At 44.3% G+C, this 18,278-nt stretch overlaps 1 protein-coding gene and 1 long non-coding RNA gene across 4 annotated transcripts in view; one reads left to right on the forward strand and one right to left on the reverse strand.

Annotated features, from left to right (window-relative positions):
- Positions 1–18,278, forward strand: part of LOC134351802 (sodium-coupled neutral amino acid symporter 1-like) — a 99,959-nt gene that overhangs the window by 12,195 nt on the left and 69,486 nt on the right. For all 3 annotated transcript variants that reach the window (XM_063058501.1, XM_063058504.1, XM_063058502.1), the window contains exons 2-3: positions 9,742–9,884; positions 15,052–15,109. In XM_063058501.1, the coding sequence (XP_062914571.1) occupies positions 9,808–9,884; positions 15,052–15,109 (135 nt within the window). In that variant the 5' untranslated portion in view covers positions 9,742–9,807. The remainder of the gene's footprint in view (positions 1–9,741; positions 9,885–15,051; positions 15,110–18,278) is intronic.
- Positions 1–18,278, reverse strand: part of LOC134351804 (uncharacterized) — a 42,350-nt gene that overhangs the window by 4,433 nt on the left and 19,639 nt on the right. The window contains exon 3 of the long non-coding RNA XR_010019256.1: positions 15,037–15,159. This is a non-coding gene — a long non-coding RNA (uncharacterized LOC134351804). The remainder of the gene's footprint in view (positions 1–15,036; positions 15,160–18,278) is intronic.

The following is an 18,278-nucleotide window of genomic DNA, read 5'->3' on the forward strand; positions in this document are numbered from 1 at the left end:
GCTAGGGCGACCCATTGACACATCGCATAGGAGAGAAACCCCAGGTTTGCCGAAATTAGTGTCAGCTAACTGTAGGCCTATGACTGCTGTTTGGTAAGCATGGACCTCTGGGTCAGTTACTTGGTCGGCTAGCATGCCAGCATAGTCAACCCCTATCTGTACGGCATAAATGGCTAGCTGTGAGAGGCAATCAGCCATGGTATTATTTTTCACCTTGATATGTTGTGAACAGATATGTACAATAGGTCAGGTGCAGCCCAAGAGGTTGATATCTTGGTCATTGCATGCATGAAGGGTTTGTGGTCAATGTACACTGTGAAATGGCATTCCTCCAGCAGACAGCCAGTTAGAGATCGAGAAGGTTTGAGGGGTTTGTGGTCAATGTACGCTATGAAATGGCATTCCACCAGAGGACAGCCAGATAGAGATCAAGAAGCTCACAGTCAAATGTGCTGTACTTCCTTTCAGGGGAATGGAGCTGCTGGCTGAAGAAGGCAAGCATCTGCAACACACCCCTGACCAACTGTTTGTGCACCCTCACCATAGTCCGAAGCAGCGTGAGTGCACCAGTACAGTCACGTTAGAAAGAGCTCATTTGGTATCATCAAATTAGGGTTATTGCCTTTAAGCACATTATACAGGGGAGGAGGAGCATAAGTTCAGCAGCCCGTGGAATGAAGTGCTGATAGAAATTCACTATACCTAAAAACTCCTGTAGTTTTTTAGTAGTGCGGGATGGTGGGAAATTCATAATAGCAGCTACTTTTGATGGGAAGGGTTTCGCACCTTCTGCGAAGATGCGATGGTCGAAAAAGTCAAGTGGTTGACAACCCAAACTGGCATTTAGCAGGGTTAATAATCAAACTGTGTTGGCATAAGCGCTCAAAAAGTGTGTGGAGATGAGATACATGTTTGGGTTCGGACGCACTGACGACAAATATGTCATCCAGGTAAACAAAAGAAAATTTATTTTCATATAGAGTCCATCAGCTGTTGGAAAGTCTGTGCTGCATTTTTCAGTCCAAATGGCAAGTGCAGAAACTCAAAAAGGCCAAACAGGGTCATCACAGCTGGTTTGGAAATGTCCTCCAAGCACACAGGCACCTGATGGTAGCCGCTAACTAGATCAACTTTGGAAAAAGTTAACTTTCCAGATAAACATGTTGAATCATCTTGAATGTGTAGAACTGGGTGGTGGTAAAATGTCGGTAATCACCACATGGGTTGCAACCACCATTGAACTTTGAGACCACATGGAGGGGTGAAGCTCAGGGGCTATTCAACTGGCTTACAATTCTGAGTCTTTCCACGTTGGCAAACTCAGCCTACACAATGGCCAGCTTTTCTGGGTCCAGTCTACACGCACGAGCATGGACTGGTGGGCCAGTTGTGGGAATGTGGTGCTCGACCCCATGTTTTGTGACTGTAGTGGAGAATGTGGGCTTGGTGAGGTTTGGGAATTCGCCCAGCAGTGGAGTATACTCACATGTGGTGGATGTGATTGACAGAGTGGTTGTGGGCAACTTACTGGGGGGAGCAAGCTGGCAGTTTAAGATCGGCCAACAGTCCTTGGGCACTCAGGAAATCTGCATCAAGCAGAGGTCTAGCCACTTTAGCCAGGACGAAGTCCCATGTGTAATGTCGCCCACTGAAGCAGAACATCACCTATCATGTCCCTTAGGTCCGGATCTTGCTGCCATTCGCCTTCTCATCAATAGGCAATGCTGGCAGCACACTCACGTGAATACCCATGTCACACAGGAAACATCGCCCTGAAAGAGTGTCCATAATGAACAGTAGACGACCCTGGCAGCTGGAACCCGCAGCGTTCACTGACTTCTGATGTCCTGATGCACTGGCACTGCTGAAGCTGCAGGGCGGTCGCACATCCTAGCATTCCTACCAAAATGAGCATGGCAAAAGCACAGGCCCGATGTCATCTGTTTCACAGCCGCAGGCGTCCTTATGTTGGGGGTCTTGCTGACTGGGCTTACTGAGGTAGAGAAAGGAGGAGCAATGATGCTCTGCTGCCTGGCTGAGTGTAGACTGTCAGCCATTGTCAGGCTCCCTATAGTCCTTCACCGGTGCATTAGCAAGGGCTATGTGAACTGGATCAGGCATTTGCTGCATGAAGAGTTCTTTAAAAATAAAACAAGGATGGTGATTTCACAGGAGAGACAACATCTGGTCCATTAGCTCTAACAGCTAATGGACCACATTGCCGAGGCCAAGTAAGGAGAGCAGCTGTTTGGCACGCTCAGACTCCAATCATCCAAAAGTCTGTAAAAGGTGAGTTTTCAGCGGTCAGTATTTATTGTGCTCAGGCGGGTGTTCAAGCAGACTCACCTGTCTTGCCACTATGGAATTGCTGAGCGATGCTACCAAATGGAAATATTGGGTGTTGTCAGCAGAGATTTCTCGCAAGGCGAGCTGGGCCTCAGCTTATACGAAACAAGTGACGACATTTTGCTCCCAAAACTCTGGCAGTTTCAAAGCGATTGTATTGACTGACATGTTCAATCACTCTGGAATCATCCTAGAGCGTCAGGGTCACAAATACAGATTTCTGCAATTATATTTAATGAAACTTGTAACACATTTTATTGAAACATAGAAACATAGAAAGCCTACAGCACAATACAGGCCCTTCAGCACACAGAGCTGTGCCAAACATGTTCTCACCTGAGAACTACCTAGGCTTTACCCATATCCCTATATTTTCCTAAGCTCCATGTACCCATCCAAGAGTCTCTTAAAAGACCCTGTCGTTTATGCCTCCACCACCGCCGCTGGCATCCCATTCCACACACTCACCACTCTTTGTGTAAAAAACTTACCCCTGACATCTCCTCTGTACCTACTTTCAAGCATCTTAAAACTCCAAAGCCTACACCACAAAAGTCTGCAAAAAATCCTTATATAACAATGGCGTCATGTCAGACTAACCTCTTAAAGCGAGACCCCAACTCAAAGCTGGTGCTTGTGAATTATGTACATTATGTATGGGGTGTCAGGGAGGGGTAGCACATCTGGTGGGGGAACATGTCGCGTTCCTTTCAAGGCAGTTAGTCCACCTTTGGTCCCCACCTGGCACTCAGCTCTCACCTGTGGCTCCCTGTAGCTGTTTGCATGGGACAGTGGCCACACCCCGGGCAACGGCTTCGACAAGCCGGCTAAACCAGGTGAGGGTAGCCAACGGGTCTCAAACCCTTGGTGAGATAGGGAGTTACCTATCCCAGCATGTGAAGACAGTCTCCGGTGGATTGAGCAGACGAGACCAGCGGAAGGTCCAATGGTCAAGAAGGCGGTCTCTGCAAGCGTCGTGGAACGTGTAGAGCAGGACAAGACACAGAAGACATCCTGGTCATCCACTGCACCTAGTCCCATCTCCAGCCATCTCGACTCTGTCTTGCCACTGGATCCAGATGGGAATTGGGAAGAGAGAGTGAGGCTGACGCTGCGCAACTCTCCCTTACTTAAATCCAACTCACGCGCTAGTCTCGACACCATGATAAAGGTGTCTAGGTCCTCATCAACGTGGATGATGGATGAACACACATTTCTCCCAATTACATTGGCCTTCTATACCACAAACTCAATGTGTAAATTAACGTTCTGGGAGTCCTGCAAGAGGACTGCTAAGTCCCGCACGAGGACTCCTAATTCCCTTTGGACCTCATGTTTGAATTTTCTCCCCATTTAGATAATAGTCTGCACTTTTGTTCCTTTTACCAGAATGCATTATCATACATTTCCCAACACTGTATTCCATCTGCCACTTATTTGCTCATTCTTCCAATTTGCCTAAGTCCTGCTGCCTCATTGCAGCTGCGTTGTTCATGATCTTTCAAGAATCATTTGATTCTGGCATGGTTCCAGAGGACTGGAAAATTGCAAATGTCACTCCACTCTTTAAGAATGGTGGAAGGCAAAAGAAAGGAAATTATAGGGCAGTTAGCCTGACTTCAGTGGTTGGGAAAGTACTGGAGTACCTTTTAGTTTGCCTAACACTTGTCCCTTTCTAATAGCAATGGCACTTACTCCTGCTCCCTGACACACATTGCTTCCTCAGCACTACCTAGCCCTCCACCTATCTTGGTATCCTCTGCAAACTTTGCCACAAAGCCATCAATTCCATTATCTAAATCATTGATAAACAATGTGAAAAGTAGTGGTCCCAATACTGACCCCTGATGGACACTAGTCACCGGCAGCCAACCAGAAAAGGCGCCCTTTATTCCCACTCGTTGCCTCCTACCTGTCAGCCATTCCTCTATCTATGGCAGTATCTTTCCTGGAACGCCATAGGACTTTTTCTTGTTAGGCAGCCTCATGTGTCTCACTTTATCAAATGCCTTCTGAAAATCCAAGTAAATGACATCCACTGCTTCTCCTTTGTCCACCCTGCTTGTTACTTCTTTGAAGAACCCTAACAGATTTGTCAGGCAAGATCTCCCTTTACAGAAACCATGCTGACTTTGACTTATTTTATCAATTGTCTCCAAGTACCCCAAAACCTCATCCTTAATAATGGACTCCAGTACTTTCCCAACCACTGAAGTCAGGCTAACTGCCCTATAATTTCCTTTCTTTTGCCTTCCACCATTCTTAAAGAGTGGAGTGACATTTGCAATTTTCCAGTCCTCTGGAACCATGCCAGAATCAAATGATTCTTGAAAGATCATGAACAACGCAGCTGCTATCTCTTCAGCAACCTCTTTCAGAACTCCAGGATATAGTCCATCTAGTACAGGTGACTTATTGACTTTAAGACCTTTTAGTTTGCCTAACACTTGTCCCTTTCTAATAGCAATGGCACTTACTCCTGCTCCCTGACACACACGGACCTCTAGCACACTGCTGGTGTCTTCCACAGTGAAGACTGATGCATAGTACTTATTAAGTTCTTTCCTATTTCTTTGCCCCAATTACTACCTCACCAGCATCATTTTGCAGTGGTTCAATATCAACTCACACCTCCCTTTTACTCTTTATATAACTGAAAAAGCTTTAAGTTTTCTGTGTTGTATTATTGGTTAGTTTGCCCTCATATTTAATCTTTTCCCTTCTTATGGTTTTTTTAGTCATAGTTAGTTTGTTGTTTATTGTCTTCTGCTGCTGTAGCCCATCCACTCCAAGGTTCGATGTGTTGTACACTCATAGATGCTCTTCTGCACAGCATTGTTATATTGTGTGGTTATTTGAGTTACTGTTACCTTCCTGTCAACTTGAACCAGTCTGGTCATTCTCCTCTGACCTCTCTCATGAACAAGGCATTTTCACCCACAGAACTGCTGCTCATTGGATGTTTTTTTTGTTTTTTACACCATTCTCTATAAATTCTAGAGATGGTTGTGCATGAAAATCCCAGGTGATCAGCAGTTTCTGAAATATGCAAACCACCCCATCTGACACCAACAATCATTCTACAATCAAAGTCACTTCTTCCCCATTCTGATGTTTGGTCTGAGCAACAACTGAACCTCGATCATATCTCATGCTTTTTGACATTGAGTTGCTGCCATGTGATTGACTGTACATTAATATCATTGATATGTGCTTTAATGAGCAGGTGTACAGGTGTACCTAATAAAGTGGTCACTGAGTGTATTGCCCAATAGCATCACTGAGGTTATTTCTCCTGCTTCTCTGTTAATTCTATAATGTCAATATGCATAGCAATTCACTCCTCTTTACCATCTTGAGGTTGTTCAGTTAACTGCAGACCTTCTAGATCTTTTCTGGGCACATGAAGCTTTGAAAAACAGAGGGCTATGTGGTAGGGTAATTCTAAACAGTTTCTAGAGGAGGTTACATGGTCGGCACAATGTTGTGGGCCAAAGGGCCTGTAATGTACTGCGAATGTAATAGAACTATGTCCTATGTTCTATGACACCTGATCTAATCCCAGCACATCTACTGTGCTCAGATCAGGCAAAGGGTTTTTAACCTGAAACATTAACTGCATTTTCCTTTCCACAGTTGTTGCTGAACAATAAATGCAATGCTGAATCCTTTTTGCCTGTTTGAAAGGAACTCCTGATTGTGTTAGAAAGCAAAATTATAATATGCAATAGAGCCAATTAATTCTTGGTGTTAATCATGGAAAATCAAACATAAAAGGTTCATCCAATTCAGATGCACAAGACTAAAGAGCAGGCTGCACAGAATTCAACTGTGAGCAAACACTGAAACATTGGTCCCACGGCAACACTCACTCTAACTGTGGATTGGACAGCTTCCATCCTACTGCTGGTAGTTTCATGAATATCTATGGAGTCTAAAATGAGGAGACGGTCATTTCCCTTGCCACCCATGCTGTACATATGTATAAGTTAAGGAATTGCCTGCATCTGCAAAATTCATTTGTATTTTGTAACTCATGAGTCAGAATTTTCCATGCAAACATGTTTGCGACGACACTTTACCTAGGTGGCAATATGAAAGAAATTTTCAACTCTGCTAATTACTTGAAAAATGTCAATGAACCACACACTAGCAGCCATATTTAAGTGCTACGTTCATTTTTGGAACTGCTGTACTTCTATCTCCATATTTAATGTGACAAATAATTCAAGAATAGTGTTTGCTATACTCATGTATGGGCTGGTCAGTGGTGTAGTGACATCAGCACCGGACTTCAGGGTAGATGCTGCTGAGTTTGAATCCGGCTGGACCCCAACCTGGGCAGCAGCAATATCTGCACAGAAGAAAGGTCTGGTAATCTACTTCTGTATTTTGCCACAAAAACGCCACGCCATGAGTTGACAATGACTTGACGGCACTCGACAACAACAATATTCATGGATGCTAAATAAGCAAGTGCATATTCATGTATTCTAAATAAGTGAGCATATATTTATATCTGTGTACATATCAATGTATATATTTATACATAGTGCTTTATTTCATCACCGACAAGCCCAGCTATGCAAACAAACATGACTGAACCAATATTCTGCATAAAGCTAGATTCTGATAAGACAGAGCGATGCTTTACAGGCAGCAAACAAAACCACTGACTTTTGCTGGACTAAGATCTCTGCAATTCATAGCCTGCAATTTCCCTTTAGCAGTTGCTGCTTTGATCTGTCTGCACGACCTGGCATTTTTGTGAGAGCATGAAGGAATAAGTTAACTGGACTCTGGAGAATGCAGGTACACCGATGACTGCCAATGCTGGAGTGGAGACATGTTAACTGGCCTACACAGTACATGTTGATGATGATGCTCCATGTGGCTAAAGGCTCGGTTGAAGATAAGAACCATAGATGTGGTCCGCTTGTGCGTACATTTTTAACTGAAGTGTTATACATGTATGCGCTGGCCAGCAAACCTGAAAAGCTCACCATTTACCAATTCTCAAAGACCCTGTCTTAGCTCAGAAGTGGACTCCCGGTTGATTGGCAAGGCTCAGCCTAGCACAGCGTTGCTCTGAGTTTAACTGTCAGTCTTCACCCATTGGATTTGCTTGACAGAAAATGAGGACCCTCCCAAGCTCACTGATTATCAGAATCAGGTTTAATATTACCAACATATGTCGTAAAATTTGTTGTTATGCGATTGTACGTTTGCAAATGCCTTTGATAATGGCAGACATTTAGAAGCACTGGTAATACTATTAATAAATCAGTAAGTGACTTAAATCAATTAATATCTCTAGACCACAATTAAAACACTTAAATACTCTTTAAATTGATTCAGCAAGATTGCCCAGGTGAAGTGCTGGGGATCTTGAAAAAGTCTGTACTCCCCTTTTTAGAGGCTCCATGCAACCAATAGGTCAGCGAGTTGTAAACTCAAGAGATTCTGCAAATGCTGGAAATCCAGAATAACACACAAAATGCTGAAAACTCAACAAGTCAGGCAGAATAGATGGAAATTCATTAAGAGCTAACATTTCAGGCTGAGACCCTTCCTCAGAACTGGATAGGAATGGGGAAGAAGCCAGAATACAAAAATGGAGTACAAGCTAGAAGGGGATAGGTGAAGCCAAGTTGGTGAAGGAGGGGAATGAAGTAAAAACTTGGGAGGGAAGAAATCTGATAGGAAAACAGAGTGGACTATCGGAGAAGGGGCAACAGAGGGAGGTGTGCGGAAGGTGAGGAGAAGAGAAGAGAAGTGGTGAGAGAGGAGCCAGAATAGGGAATGGAAAAGAGAGAAGTGGGAGGGGAGATATTAATGGAAGTTGGAGAAATTGATGTTGTTCTGGTATTAATGTTCAGCTGAGCAGAAGTTCAGCACTTCCTCTTTATCTGAGAGTTCCACATTTGTTCTAGGTATAGAACATAGAACAGTACAGCACAGCACAGCACAGGCCCTTCAGCCCATGATTTTGTGCTGACCCTTTAACCTACCCCAAGCTCAATCTAACCCTTTTCTTCTACTTAGCCTTCCATTTTTCTTTCATCCACGTGCCTAAGAGTCTTGTAAATGTTTCTAATGTACCACTATCCCTGGCACCACCCTCCAGCCATCTATCACTCTCTATGTAAAATCCTTGCCCTACCTCTGACATCATTCCTCCCCATATTTTCCTCCGGTGTTACAATAGCACATATGGTCACAAAATAATGGTAGCTCAATGTACTGAATGGCAAGGCCTGAAGATCGATGATGCATAGGCTATTGTCCTGGAGCCATATTTCTACAAGAATAAGCACGTAGCAGTTCATCATCTCGCACTGGGTGAGCCACAGATGAAGGCAGTCCAGCTTGTTTTCCAGAGAGCGTACACTGCAGAGCAGGACTGATGGGAGAGCGGGCCTGGAGGGACTAGTTTCCAACTCAGCACAGATTCCAGCATGCCCACCGTGTCTCTGTTATCTCCCATACCACCTCTGGTGTCATCTTCCCTGTGCAGCATCAGGGCCCGGTCCACGCAACAACCGCCATGCAGCTCCTCTGCCATTGGTCTTGTCAATGAACTGCACTTACAGTATTTTGTAGTACCAAAGCCCAACAGGGTTTTGCAATTACAAGAAAAATGTTTAAGACAAGCACTGTTTGTTGGACATGGAGGGGTTGCTGCGACTAAGCGCGCCGAAAGTCCACTCAATCTATGTCTCTTGTCATCTTGTACAATTCTGTCAAGTCCCCTGTCATCCTCCTTTGCTCCAAAGAGAAACGACTAAAGATCAAGCTCATTCAACCTATCCTCATGAGACACACTCTCTAATCCAGGCAGCATCCTGGTAAATCTCCTCTGCACCCTCTCTAAAGCTTCCACATCCTTCTTACAATGAGTGACCAGAGCTGAGCACAATACTCCAAGTGAGGCCGTGTAGGAAGGGAATATCTATCTCTTCAGTCATTGTTGGCTGTTATTGCTGAATTCACTTTTCCATCTCTGTTTCATAATCAAAATCTAAAAACCAATTTACTTTGTTGCAGTCTCTGTCCCTTATTATCCTTAATGCTTAAATCACTTGTTTTTTCAAATGCCATCAGAAAAAAGGAATGAAGGAAAATAGTCTTGAAACCAGACAATCATACGAACTGCATCTCACACCAAGGTAATTCTGTGCTTCAAAGAACCTTCATTATGTTATGACCAGAAATCTTGGTGTTAACGAATAACTTTATACTTTAGAATGCCTGTTTTCCTTGGTGAAATTATACAAGCAAGTTACTCAGAGGCCAAAGTCAGTATGACCAAGCAGACAAGTTTTAACAGTCTTTCTCTTCTAAGTGTGTCATTTCTGTTTTCAATAATTAAACCTAATCTTTTGGTTCTTATAGATAAACTTCCATTTGACACATCGTTGAAGAATTTTTCTGAATACTCCTGACAATCACTGAACTGGAATGGCAAGTTTGGAACATAAGGCCGGCACCAAATGTAATGCACTTGAATTGGACACGATAGAAGATGGAGTGAAACGGTATTGTACATAGAAAATAGCAATTCTAAAATGTCCACATCTTAGAGCATCATTAGAGCTTTATCCTGCGAACTTAAAACAAAACTCAGTATCAATTAATATTTTGTAAGGAGTATTTTGGATGCCCAGAAACATACAAATCCAGGTTTGATTTTCAGGAAAATGAGTTTTACAAATTGTAAACTTTAATGGAATGGCTTTGTTACCATATCTGGAGATTATTCATGTTGAGTACCACCCCTGGCAAACACATTGGGTCAGAATGTACATCTGCATTCGGTAGCTGATCTTTCTATTGGGAGCTGGCTGCTAGCTGCACTGGATGCATTAAAATGACATAGTGGTGCAACAGTTAGTGTCACTGCTGCTACCACCTCACAGCTCCAGCAGCCGAGGTTCGATCCTGACCTCTGCTCCAATCTGTGGAGAGCTCATATTCAAGATTTAAGATTGTTTATTGTCAATCTTTCCTACACAATTGTAAAGGAAAATTGCTACTCCAGACCCGATGCAGCATAAAAAAGCAAGAAGCATTAAGAACACAATGAACAAACATAATAAAAATAAGATTAGCTTATATACATAGACTGAGTATCAAAATTGAAAGACTTAAAGATTTCAAGATCAAAATCTCTGTGATTTTTATAAATGACCTGGATGAGGAAGTGGAGGGATGGGTTAGAAAATTTGCTGGTGACACAAAGATTGGGGACGTTGTGGATAGTGTGGAAGGCTGTCAGAGCTTACAGCGGGACATTGATAGGATGCAAAACTGGGCTGGGAAGTGGCAGATGGAGTTCAACCCAGGTAAGTGTGAGGTGGTTCATTTTGGTTGGTCAAATATGATGGTAGAATATAGTATTAATGGTAAGACTTGGCAGTGTGAAAGATCAGAGGGGTCTTGGGGTCCAAGTCCATAGGACACTCAAAGCTGCTGTGCAGGTTGACTCTGTGGTGCATTGGCCTTCATCAACCGTGGGATTGAGTTTAAGAGCCGAGAGGTAACGTTACAGCTATATAGGACCCTGATCAGACCCCAGTTGGAGTACTGTGCTCAGTTCTGGTCACCTCACTACAGGAAGGATGTGGAAACTATAGAAAGGGTGCAGAGGAGATTTACAAAGATGTTGCCTGGATTGGGGAGCGTGCCTTATGAGAATAGATTGAGTGAACTTGGCCTTTTCTCCTTGCAGCGCTGGAGGATGAGAGGTGACCTGATAAAGGATGATGAGAGGCATTGATCGTGTGGATAGTCAGAGGCTTTTTCCCAGGGCTGAAATGGCTAACATGAGAGGGCACAGTTTTAAGGTGCTTGGAAGTAGGTACAGAGGAGATGTCAGCGATAAGTTTTTTTTTACGCAGAGAATGGTGAGTGCGTGGAATGGGCTGCTGGCGACGGTAGTGGAGGCGGATATGTTAGGGTCTTTTAAGGGACTCCTCAATAGGTACATGGAGCTTAGAAAAATAGAGGGCTATGGGTAACCCTATGTAATTTCTAAAGTAAGTACATGTTTGGCACAGCATTGTGGGATGAAGGGCCTGTATTGTGCTGTAGGTTTTCTATGTTTCTAAAATAATTGTTACTCTGGGTTCAATGCAGCCCAAAAAAGTGTACAATACGATAAAGAACACAATGGGTGAAAAAACACAATAAATAAAAGTACATAAGATAGCTTCTATACAGATTGATTGTATGTAAGGATTACATACATAATGTATGTAAAGTGACGCTAGGCACAGGAGCGTCTGTAGATAAAGTGACTGACAGGAAATGATAAAGTAGTGGTGGTTGGGGATGTGGTGGGGTGGGTTAGTCGCTGTAGCTGTTGATCAGCCTTATACTGCTTGGGGAAAGTAACTGTTTTTGAGTCTGGTAGGCCTGATGTCGATGCTATGTAGGGAGTGGGGCAAACAGTTCACAAGTAGGGTGGGATCCTTCATGGTATTGCTGGCTTTTTCCAACACCCTTCTGGATTTCTGTTTTTGATGGTGGTTGGGTTGATACCCGTTTGAACTACCCGTGTAGAGCCCTCCCGTCTGCTGCAGTGCTGCTTCCGTACCACCTTGTCAATGTGTGCGTTTCACCTGGGTGCTGTGCTGTATGATAGGTTAATTGGCCACTGTAAATTACCACTAGTGTAAAGGAGAATGGGAGACTTGTCATGTGGAAGAATAGGTTAGAGTGAAATGTGAGTCTTGGGTAGATGGTATTGTTTACAGAGCTACCTATACTCCAACCAAATCGTTGTCACCGGCTGTTTGTTGCAGAGGAAAATGAGAAAGCTGACCTCTGGAGGTACAGAACAATCCACTGCAGCTCAGTATTATGAAGTGCACTAAAGATCAGCTGAGGGCACATCAATCCTTTCACTCCACGAGAGAATTCAAGGCTTAGGGCATTCCATAACTTACAAGGTGGAGATGTCAGACAAGATTTGCATCCGCTCTCTGGGGTTTATGCCAGTGATTGCGAGCACCACCATCCTTCATTTGAAAGATGTTTCCGTTATTTAATTGTACTGTGATGCTCTGGGGAGGGGCATGGTCGACAGCCACCCCGGCATTTCTAATGTCATTGATTCTTGGGTCAAAATGTTTTTGTGGGATTATGGTGGGAAGTTCCAGTTCATTTATTGTTGTATTTTAGCATGAGTTATACAGTTATTTGCTTGTGTATCTGTGGATCACCCTGACTGTAACCAGGATGTGTGATGGTCACCTCCCCCGTCGGTGTGAGACTGGTTGGGTTCACCCTCCGGGTCAGGCTGCCCAGTCTGTTTTGTGTCTATCACAATAAAATGGTTGTTGAGTTCAAGAGCTTCCTCGTCTGTCAATATGGACCAAATGCTCGCCACATTGGTGTCAGGAGTGGGATGCGAGATTGAAGAGCTACGATGTTGGATATAGTGCCTTAAGACCCGGGAATAAGATGAGGGACCGAGCAGTATGCCTCCCCTACACTCACAGGCAGGGCTCGTGAAGACGGGACCCGTTGGGAGGATCCGGGAACCGAACATTGTGCCTTCCCAGGGAGTCCTGAATGAGTGAGTGTACCCAGATTCCCCAACCCAGGGACAGAGCGGAGTGCATCAGTTGTTGCTATAGTGACCTACACTGGAGAACCCAAGAAGCTACAGCCATGGGAGGACAGGCACTATGGCAGACGCTACTGGAGCAACAGGAAGATCAAAGGGCCTCGACGATTTTCGCCTCAGGGTCCACCCTGAAGCTCCCCAGGTACAACGGTACTAGCCGCCTGAAGCCTTGCCTGGCGAAAGTCAAACTTGACGCATGGCACAATGGGTGGAGCCCCATCGAGAGGCCCTGGCACTGGAGGGAGATGCTCTGCAGGCCCTCCTCGACTTAACGCCGGCGGAGCAGCGTGACTACAGGGCCCTTGTAGTGGCACTGGAGTGGCATTTCGAGCAGAGGCCATTGGCAGAAGCAACGAGGGAAGATGGCGCTGTATGGGAGAAAGCTTGGGGGCATTTGCAACAGATTTCTGCCACTGTTCTCGGCATGGCTACCCCCAGTTCCCTCCCGTGGCCCAGGAAGAGCCATGCTTTTGTAAAAGCGTTGACGCTGGAGCGCCTTCGGCAGTATGTTCGCCTGATACTGTCATTATCGCTGGATGAGGCAGAGAGGGCAGAAGCGATCTTAGCCCCCAAGATGTTCCAGCGTTGCCCCGCATGTCGTGGGCCCAGGCTTGTGTCACTGAGGTGGAGGAGGAGCCTGTGAGACAGGCCTGACCCCACCGCGGGCCACAAAACGACCTCTGCTACCTGTGTGGTGAGGCAGGTCATTTGGCCCAGGAATGCCCTGCCACCCCAGCATAGCCATCGGAAAACGCTGAACAGGCAGTGCCACCTGAGACCTCCAGCACATCCCAGAAGGGGCCAGGCCACTAGTCTAGGGTGCCAATGCAGCAGTACCTGGTGGGGGCCCCAGTATGGGTCTACTGCCCCTCCCGGAAGAAGGGACAATCCCCCAAGATGGGAAGCCACTGGAAGTGGTGCTGGACCACATCTCTGATGTTGTATATTGGGTGTGGTTGCCTGAGCGGCAGAAGGCAGTCGTGCTGCACTGGACTGGTTGGCAGTGTGTTGGCCCTTGGCCACCACTAACCCAGCGAGGCTGAAAGAAAGAAGTGGCACTCTGGGTGCCCTGCCTCATATCTCATGCAAATGGGGTCTCCCCTGGAGCCGGCGGCAGCATCCACACCCACTGGGACTTTTGGGGTTGGCGGGGACGGCTGACCCCCCGAGTGCGGGCAGTGTGACGTTCTGGGATGAGCGTGGTTGACAGCCCCGCCTCTGCATTTCTAATAACTAGCACTGTTTATTGTTCTTGTGTTAAAATGCTTTTGTGGGATTGTGATGGGAAGTTCCAGTTCATTTATTATTACATTTTAGCTTGGGTTATGCAATTATTCACCAGTGTATTTGTGGGTCATCCTGACTGTAACTGGGGTGTGTGACGGTCACCTCCCCTGTCTGTATTAGACTGGTTGGGTTCACTCTCCAGGTCATGGTGCCTGGTCTGTTTTGTGTCTATCATAATCAAATGGTCGTTGAGTTTAATGAGCTTCCTTATCTGTCGATATGGACCAAATGCTCGCCACAGTACATTTGTGACTTTGATGAAGGGTGGGCTGGATGACTTTCTTATGCTGCTATGTCTTCTGGTCTTTTTGGTAGTTTACAGTGATTTATATCTTTCAATTTTTCATTTTTTCTTTCGTAATTTTTGAAAAATTATCTAAATTGATTTCAGCTGTTTCGACCATCACCGGGCAGGTGTCGGAGCTGATAAAGGTGGAAGCCTCAGTTGTGTTAACCACTTATGACTTCTTCCACAGGAAGAATGGTCAGGGAACTAGAACACAATAGGCCCAATAGTTTAATTGATGTTAAGAGGTCCACAAGTTGAAAGATGCTTTACACTATTTCATAGACATTTTTACCTTTGTGATAAAGAATATTTACATTGATCGGTCATATGAATATATTTGAGAAACGACAAGTTTAAAGTAAATAATATTACATATTTTTTATTAGTCACTTAAATATGATAGATATTCATTTTTAAATATGTGAAATAAAGCAAAGAATAATTCAAATAAATGTATAAAATGGTTTTAAATAATACTTACGTTATTGTTTTGCAGAAAAAGAATTCATAACGATGCTGCTGAAAGCACAAGTTCCCTTCCAAACGAGGGGGAAGTAAGTTGTTGCTAGTTTAATGGTGTCGACTATCAGAATGTATATAGGACCTTTGAAAGGAGAGATAAGATGCAAATATTGGTTAGAAAAATGTTGAGATATGTGATTATTTATTTTAGGCATCTGTTAGTCTCGTGAGACCATGGATTTGCGCCTTGGAAGGTTTCCAGGGCGCAGGTGTGGACAAGGTTGTATGGAAGACCAGCAGCTGCCCATGCTGCAAGTCTCCCCTCTCCACGCCACCGATGTTGTCCAAGGGAAGGGCACTAGGGCCAATACAGCTTGGCACTGGTGTTGCTGCAGAGCAATGTGTGGTTAAGTGCCTTGCTCAAGGACACAACACGCTGCCTCAGTTGAGGCTCGAACTAGCGACCTTCAGATCACTAGACCGACGCCTTAACCACTTGGCCACGCGATTATATGGCCCAGAAATAAGTAAGGTTGGGGTAGGGGAGTAGGAGATGAATCCACTAGTTGTGATGGTGAATGAACTGTAGGTGTAAGAAATCTTTGCTCAGCACAAGCTAACCATTGGGAGGAGGCCTGGCGAGTGAATCGCCTGGAATAATCTTTCTGTACTCAAAATACACCAAGGCTTTATACTCTTGACGCACAAAGTTAGTAGAAGATGATTAAATAGAGTTTCAATAATTATAGTTACTCAGTTTATTTCAATTTTTGGGTGTAGACAAATGGTTCCATAAAATAACACGTTAATAACCAGAGCCTAGCTCAACTGTCAGGATACCTTGATGGGAATCCAGACACCCAAAACAACTTCTTCCAAAGTTCAAGGTAAATTTGTTATCAAAGTACATATATGTCACCATTTACAACCCTAAGATTTGTTTTCTTGCTGGCATACTCAATAAATCCAATAACCACAATAGAATCAGTGAAAGAACATACCAGCAGGGCAGACAACCAGTGTGCAAAAGGCGACAAACTGTGCAAGTACAAGAAGAACAAATAATAATAATAATAAACAAGCAATAAATATGGAGAACATGAGATGAAAGTGAGTCTATAGATTGTGGGAACAGTACAGTGATAGGGTGAGTGAAGTTATCCCTTCTAGTTTATAGCCTGATAGTTGAGGGGTATAACTGTTCCTGGAATTGGTGGTGTGTATTCTGAGGCTCCTGTATCTTCTTCCTGATGGCAACATTGAGAAGAGAGCACGACCTGGACCGTGTGGAACTTTGATGATGGATGCTGCTTTCCTGCGACAGCTCTCCGTGTAGATGTGCTCAGTGGTGGGGATGGTTTTCTCTGTGATGGTCTGAGCTGTATCCACTACTTTTTGTAGAATTTTCCAATCAAGGGGATTAGTGTTTCCATACCAGGCCATGATGCTGCTAATCAATATAAATTCCATCACACATCTTGTCACGTACCCCGTGACGGGAATAAAGAACCAGCAGAGATGGAAAACACTTTGGAGTCCAGTATAGCTATTAACTAATAATATTTCTTAGTAACTATGCAATACAGTAATATAAATGTAGGTAAATTAAACGGGTTAGCAATGATTATATATATAAGTAAGTAAATCAGTAAGTGTGGAAATATATGTGAAAAGCCAAGCTTCTTCAAGTCTAGGGGTAAAAAGTTACAGTCTTACCATGATGAGTAAAGTTCAGTTCAGTCCATGGTATTGAGTTGAGTAGTGATGGAGAGAGAGAGAGGGAGAGATTTGAGTCTTCAGTTGAGCTGAGGCTGTCGATCTTCCTGTTGTCCTCTGAAATCCTTTCAAAGTCACCGACTGCAACCACAACAAAGGGGACCGGTTTTCTGTGGTGGAGCTATCAAACCAGGCAATGGTGGACACATGGACAACTCCCCACCAGTCAATCCCTTTTCTCACTGCAAGAGCGACTGATCGATTTGCCTGATCGCTCCTCCAAAAACCCACTTTTTCTGCGGGCACAACAAAGCTCATTCAGTGTCCAAAGCATGTATCTGAGGTCTATATCATCTGACCTCCTATTTATCTCACCGTATTGAGTACCAACTGTCTCTCAAATAACTCCTCCTTCCCTTCTCTGTGTAAGAAATGTACAAGCAGGTGAATGTCCTTGAGAAGTATAAACACGCTGCCAAAAAATCATAACATCGATTGTCCATCAAATAACACCTCCCTCGGTCACCATAGCGACTTATGAGCTGCTCGGTACTGTCTCTCTTCAACTCAGCAGAAATCCAAAAGTTCCTTCTCATGCCTTAAAGTGACAGTCCAACAGTTAGTCTTTGTCTCTCTCTCTCTCTCTCTCTCTCTCTCTCTCTCTCTCTCTCTCTCTCTCTCTCTCTTTCTTTCTCTCTCTCTTTTCAAAACAACATGTCGGTGTTAAATAACTCTCTCTCCCTCTTTTCAAAAGCACAGTTCATAGGGGTAATCGAGCACAGTTTATAGGGGTAATTCAGGACGCCGTCACAATCTATAGAAGTTTTAGATGTTATGTTCATCAGGGCATTTGGACTTCGCAAAAATATCCCGATGAATGGTCTCAGCTGGAAATGTCGACTGTTTCTTCCTCTCCATAGATGCTGCCTGACCTGCTGAGTTCCTTCAATGTTTTTTGTGTGTAACTCTGGATTTCCAGCATCTGCTGAATCTATTGTGTTAACAATCCCTCACACCAGGACTCCTCTGCTGATCATAACTGGAAGGCATGATTTAAATAAAAGCATCCCTGTCTATATTTGGTCAGATTGACAGACGGTCATGGATGAGAGGTCATAGCAAACTGTAGTTAGTGGGAGACTAGCAGGGAAGAACTGAACTACAAACAAGCTCTGTACAAGGTTAAAAGTCCAGGATGCTTTGTGCATAGTAGGAAGGAATAGAGAAATCTTTCACACTGGTAGAGTGGGAGGCTCTCTACACAGTCCTGAAGTTGCATAATGGAAGGAAGGGAGGACCTGTGAGTGGTCAAGGCAATGAAGGAGTCTGTGTACCTGATTGGGGAGGAAGAGGTTTTCTACACAATTCTGGGCTAGAGGGAGCCAAAACTTACCCATGGGAGAGGGCGACACTGTGTCCCATTAGGGAAGGTAGATTAAGAATGTAACCTATCCCCTTAACATTATTTAGTTCTGTTATATTAAGTGTTTAGCTATTTAAAATTCTGATGATCACCAGGAGAGGAGCTTGACAGAAGCATACAAA

The sequence above is a fragment of the Mobula hypostoma genome, chromosome 9 (genome assembly GCF_963921235.1).
Source record: "Mobula hypostoma chromosome 9, sMobHyp1.1, whole genome shotgun sequence".
In the NCBI taxonomy this organism is placed as follows: domain Eukaryota; kingdom Metazoa; phylum Chordata; class Chondrichthyes; order Myliobatiformes; family Myliobatidae; genus Mobula; species Mobula hypostoma.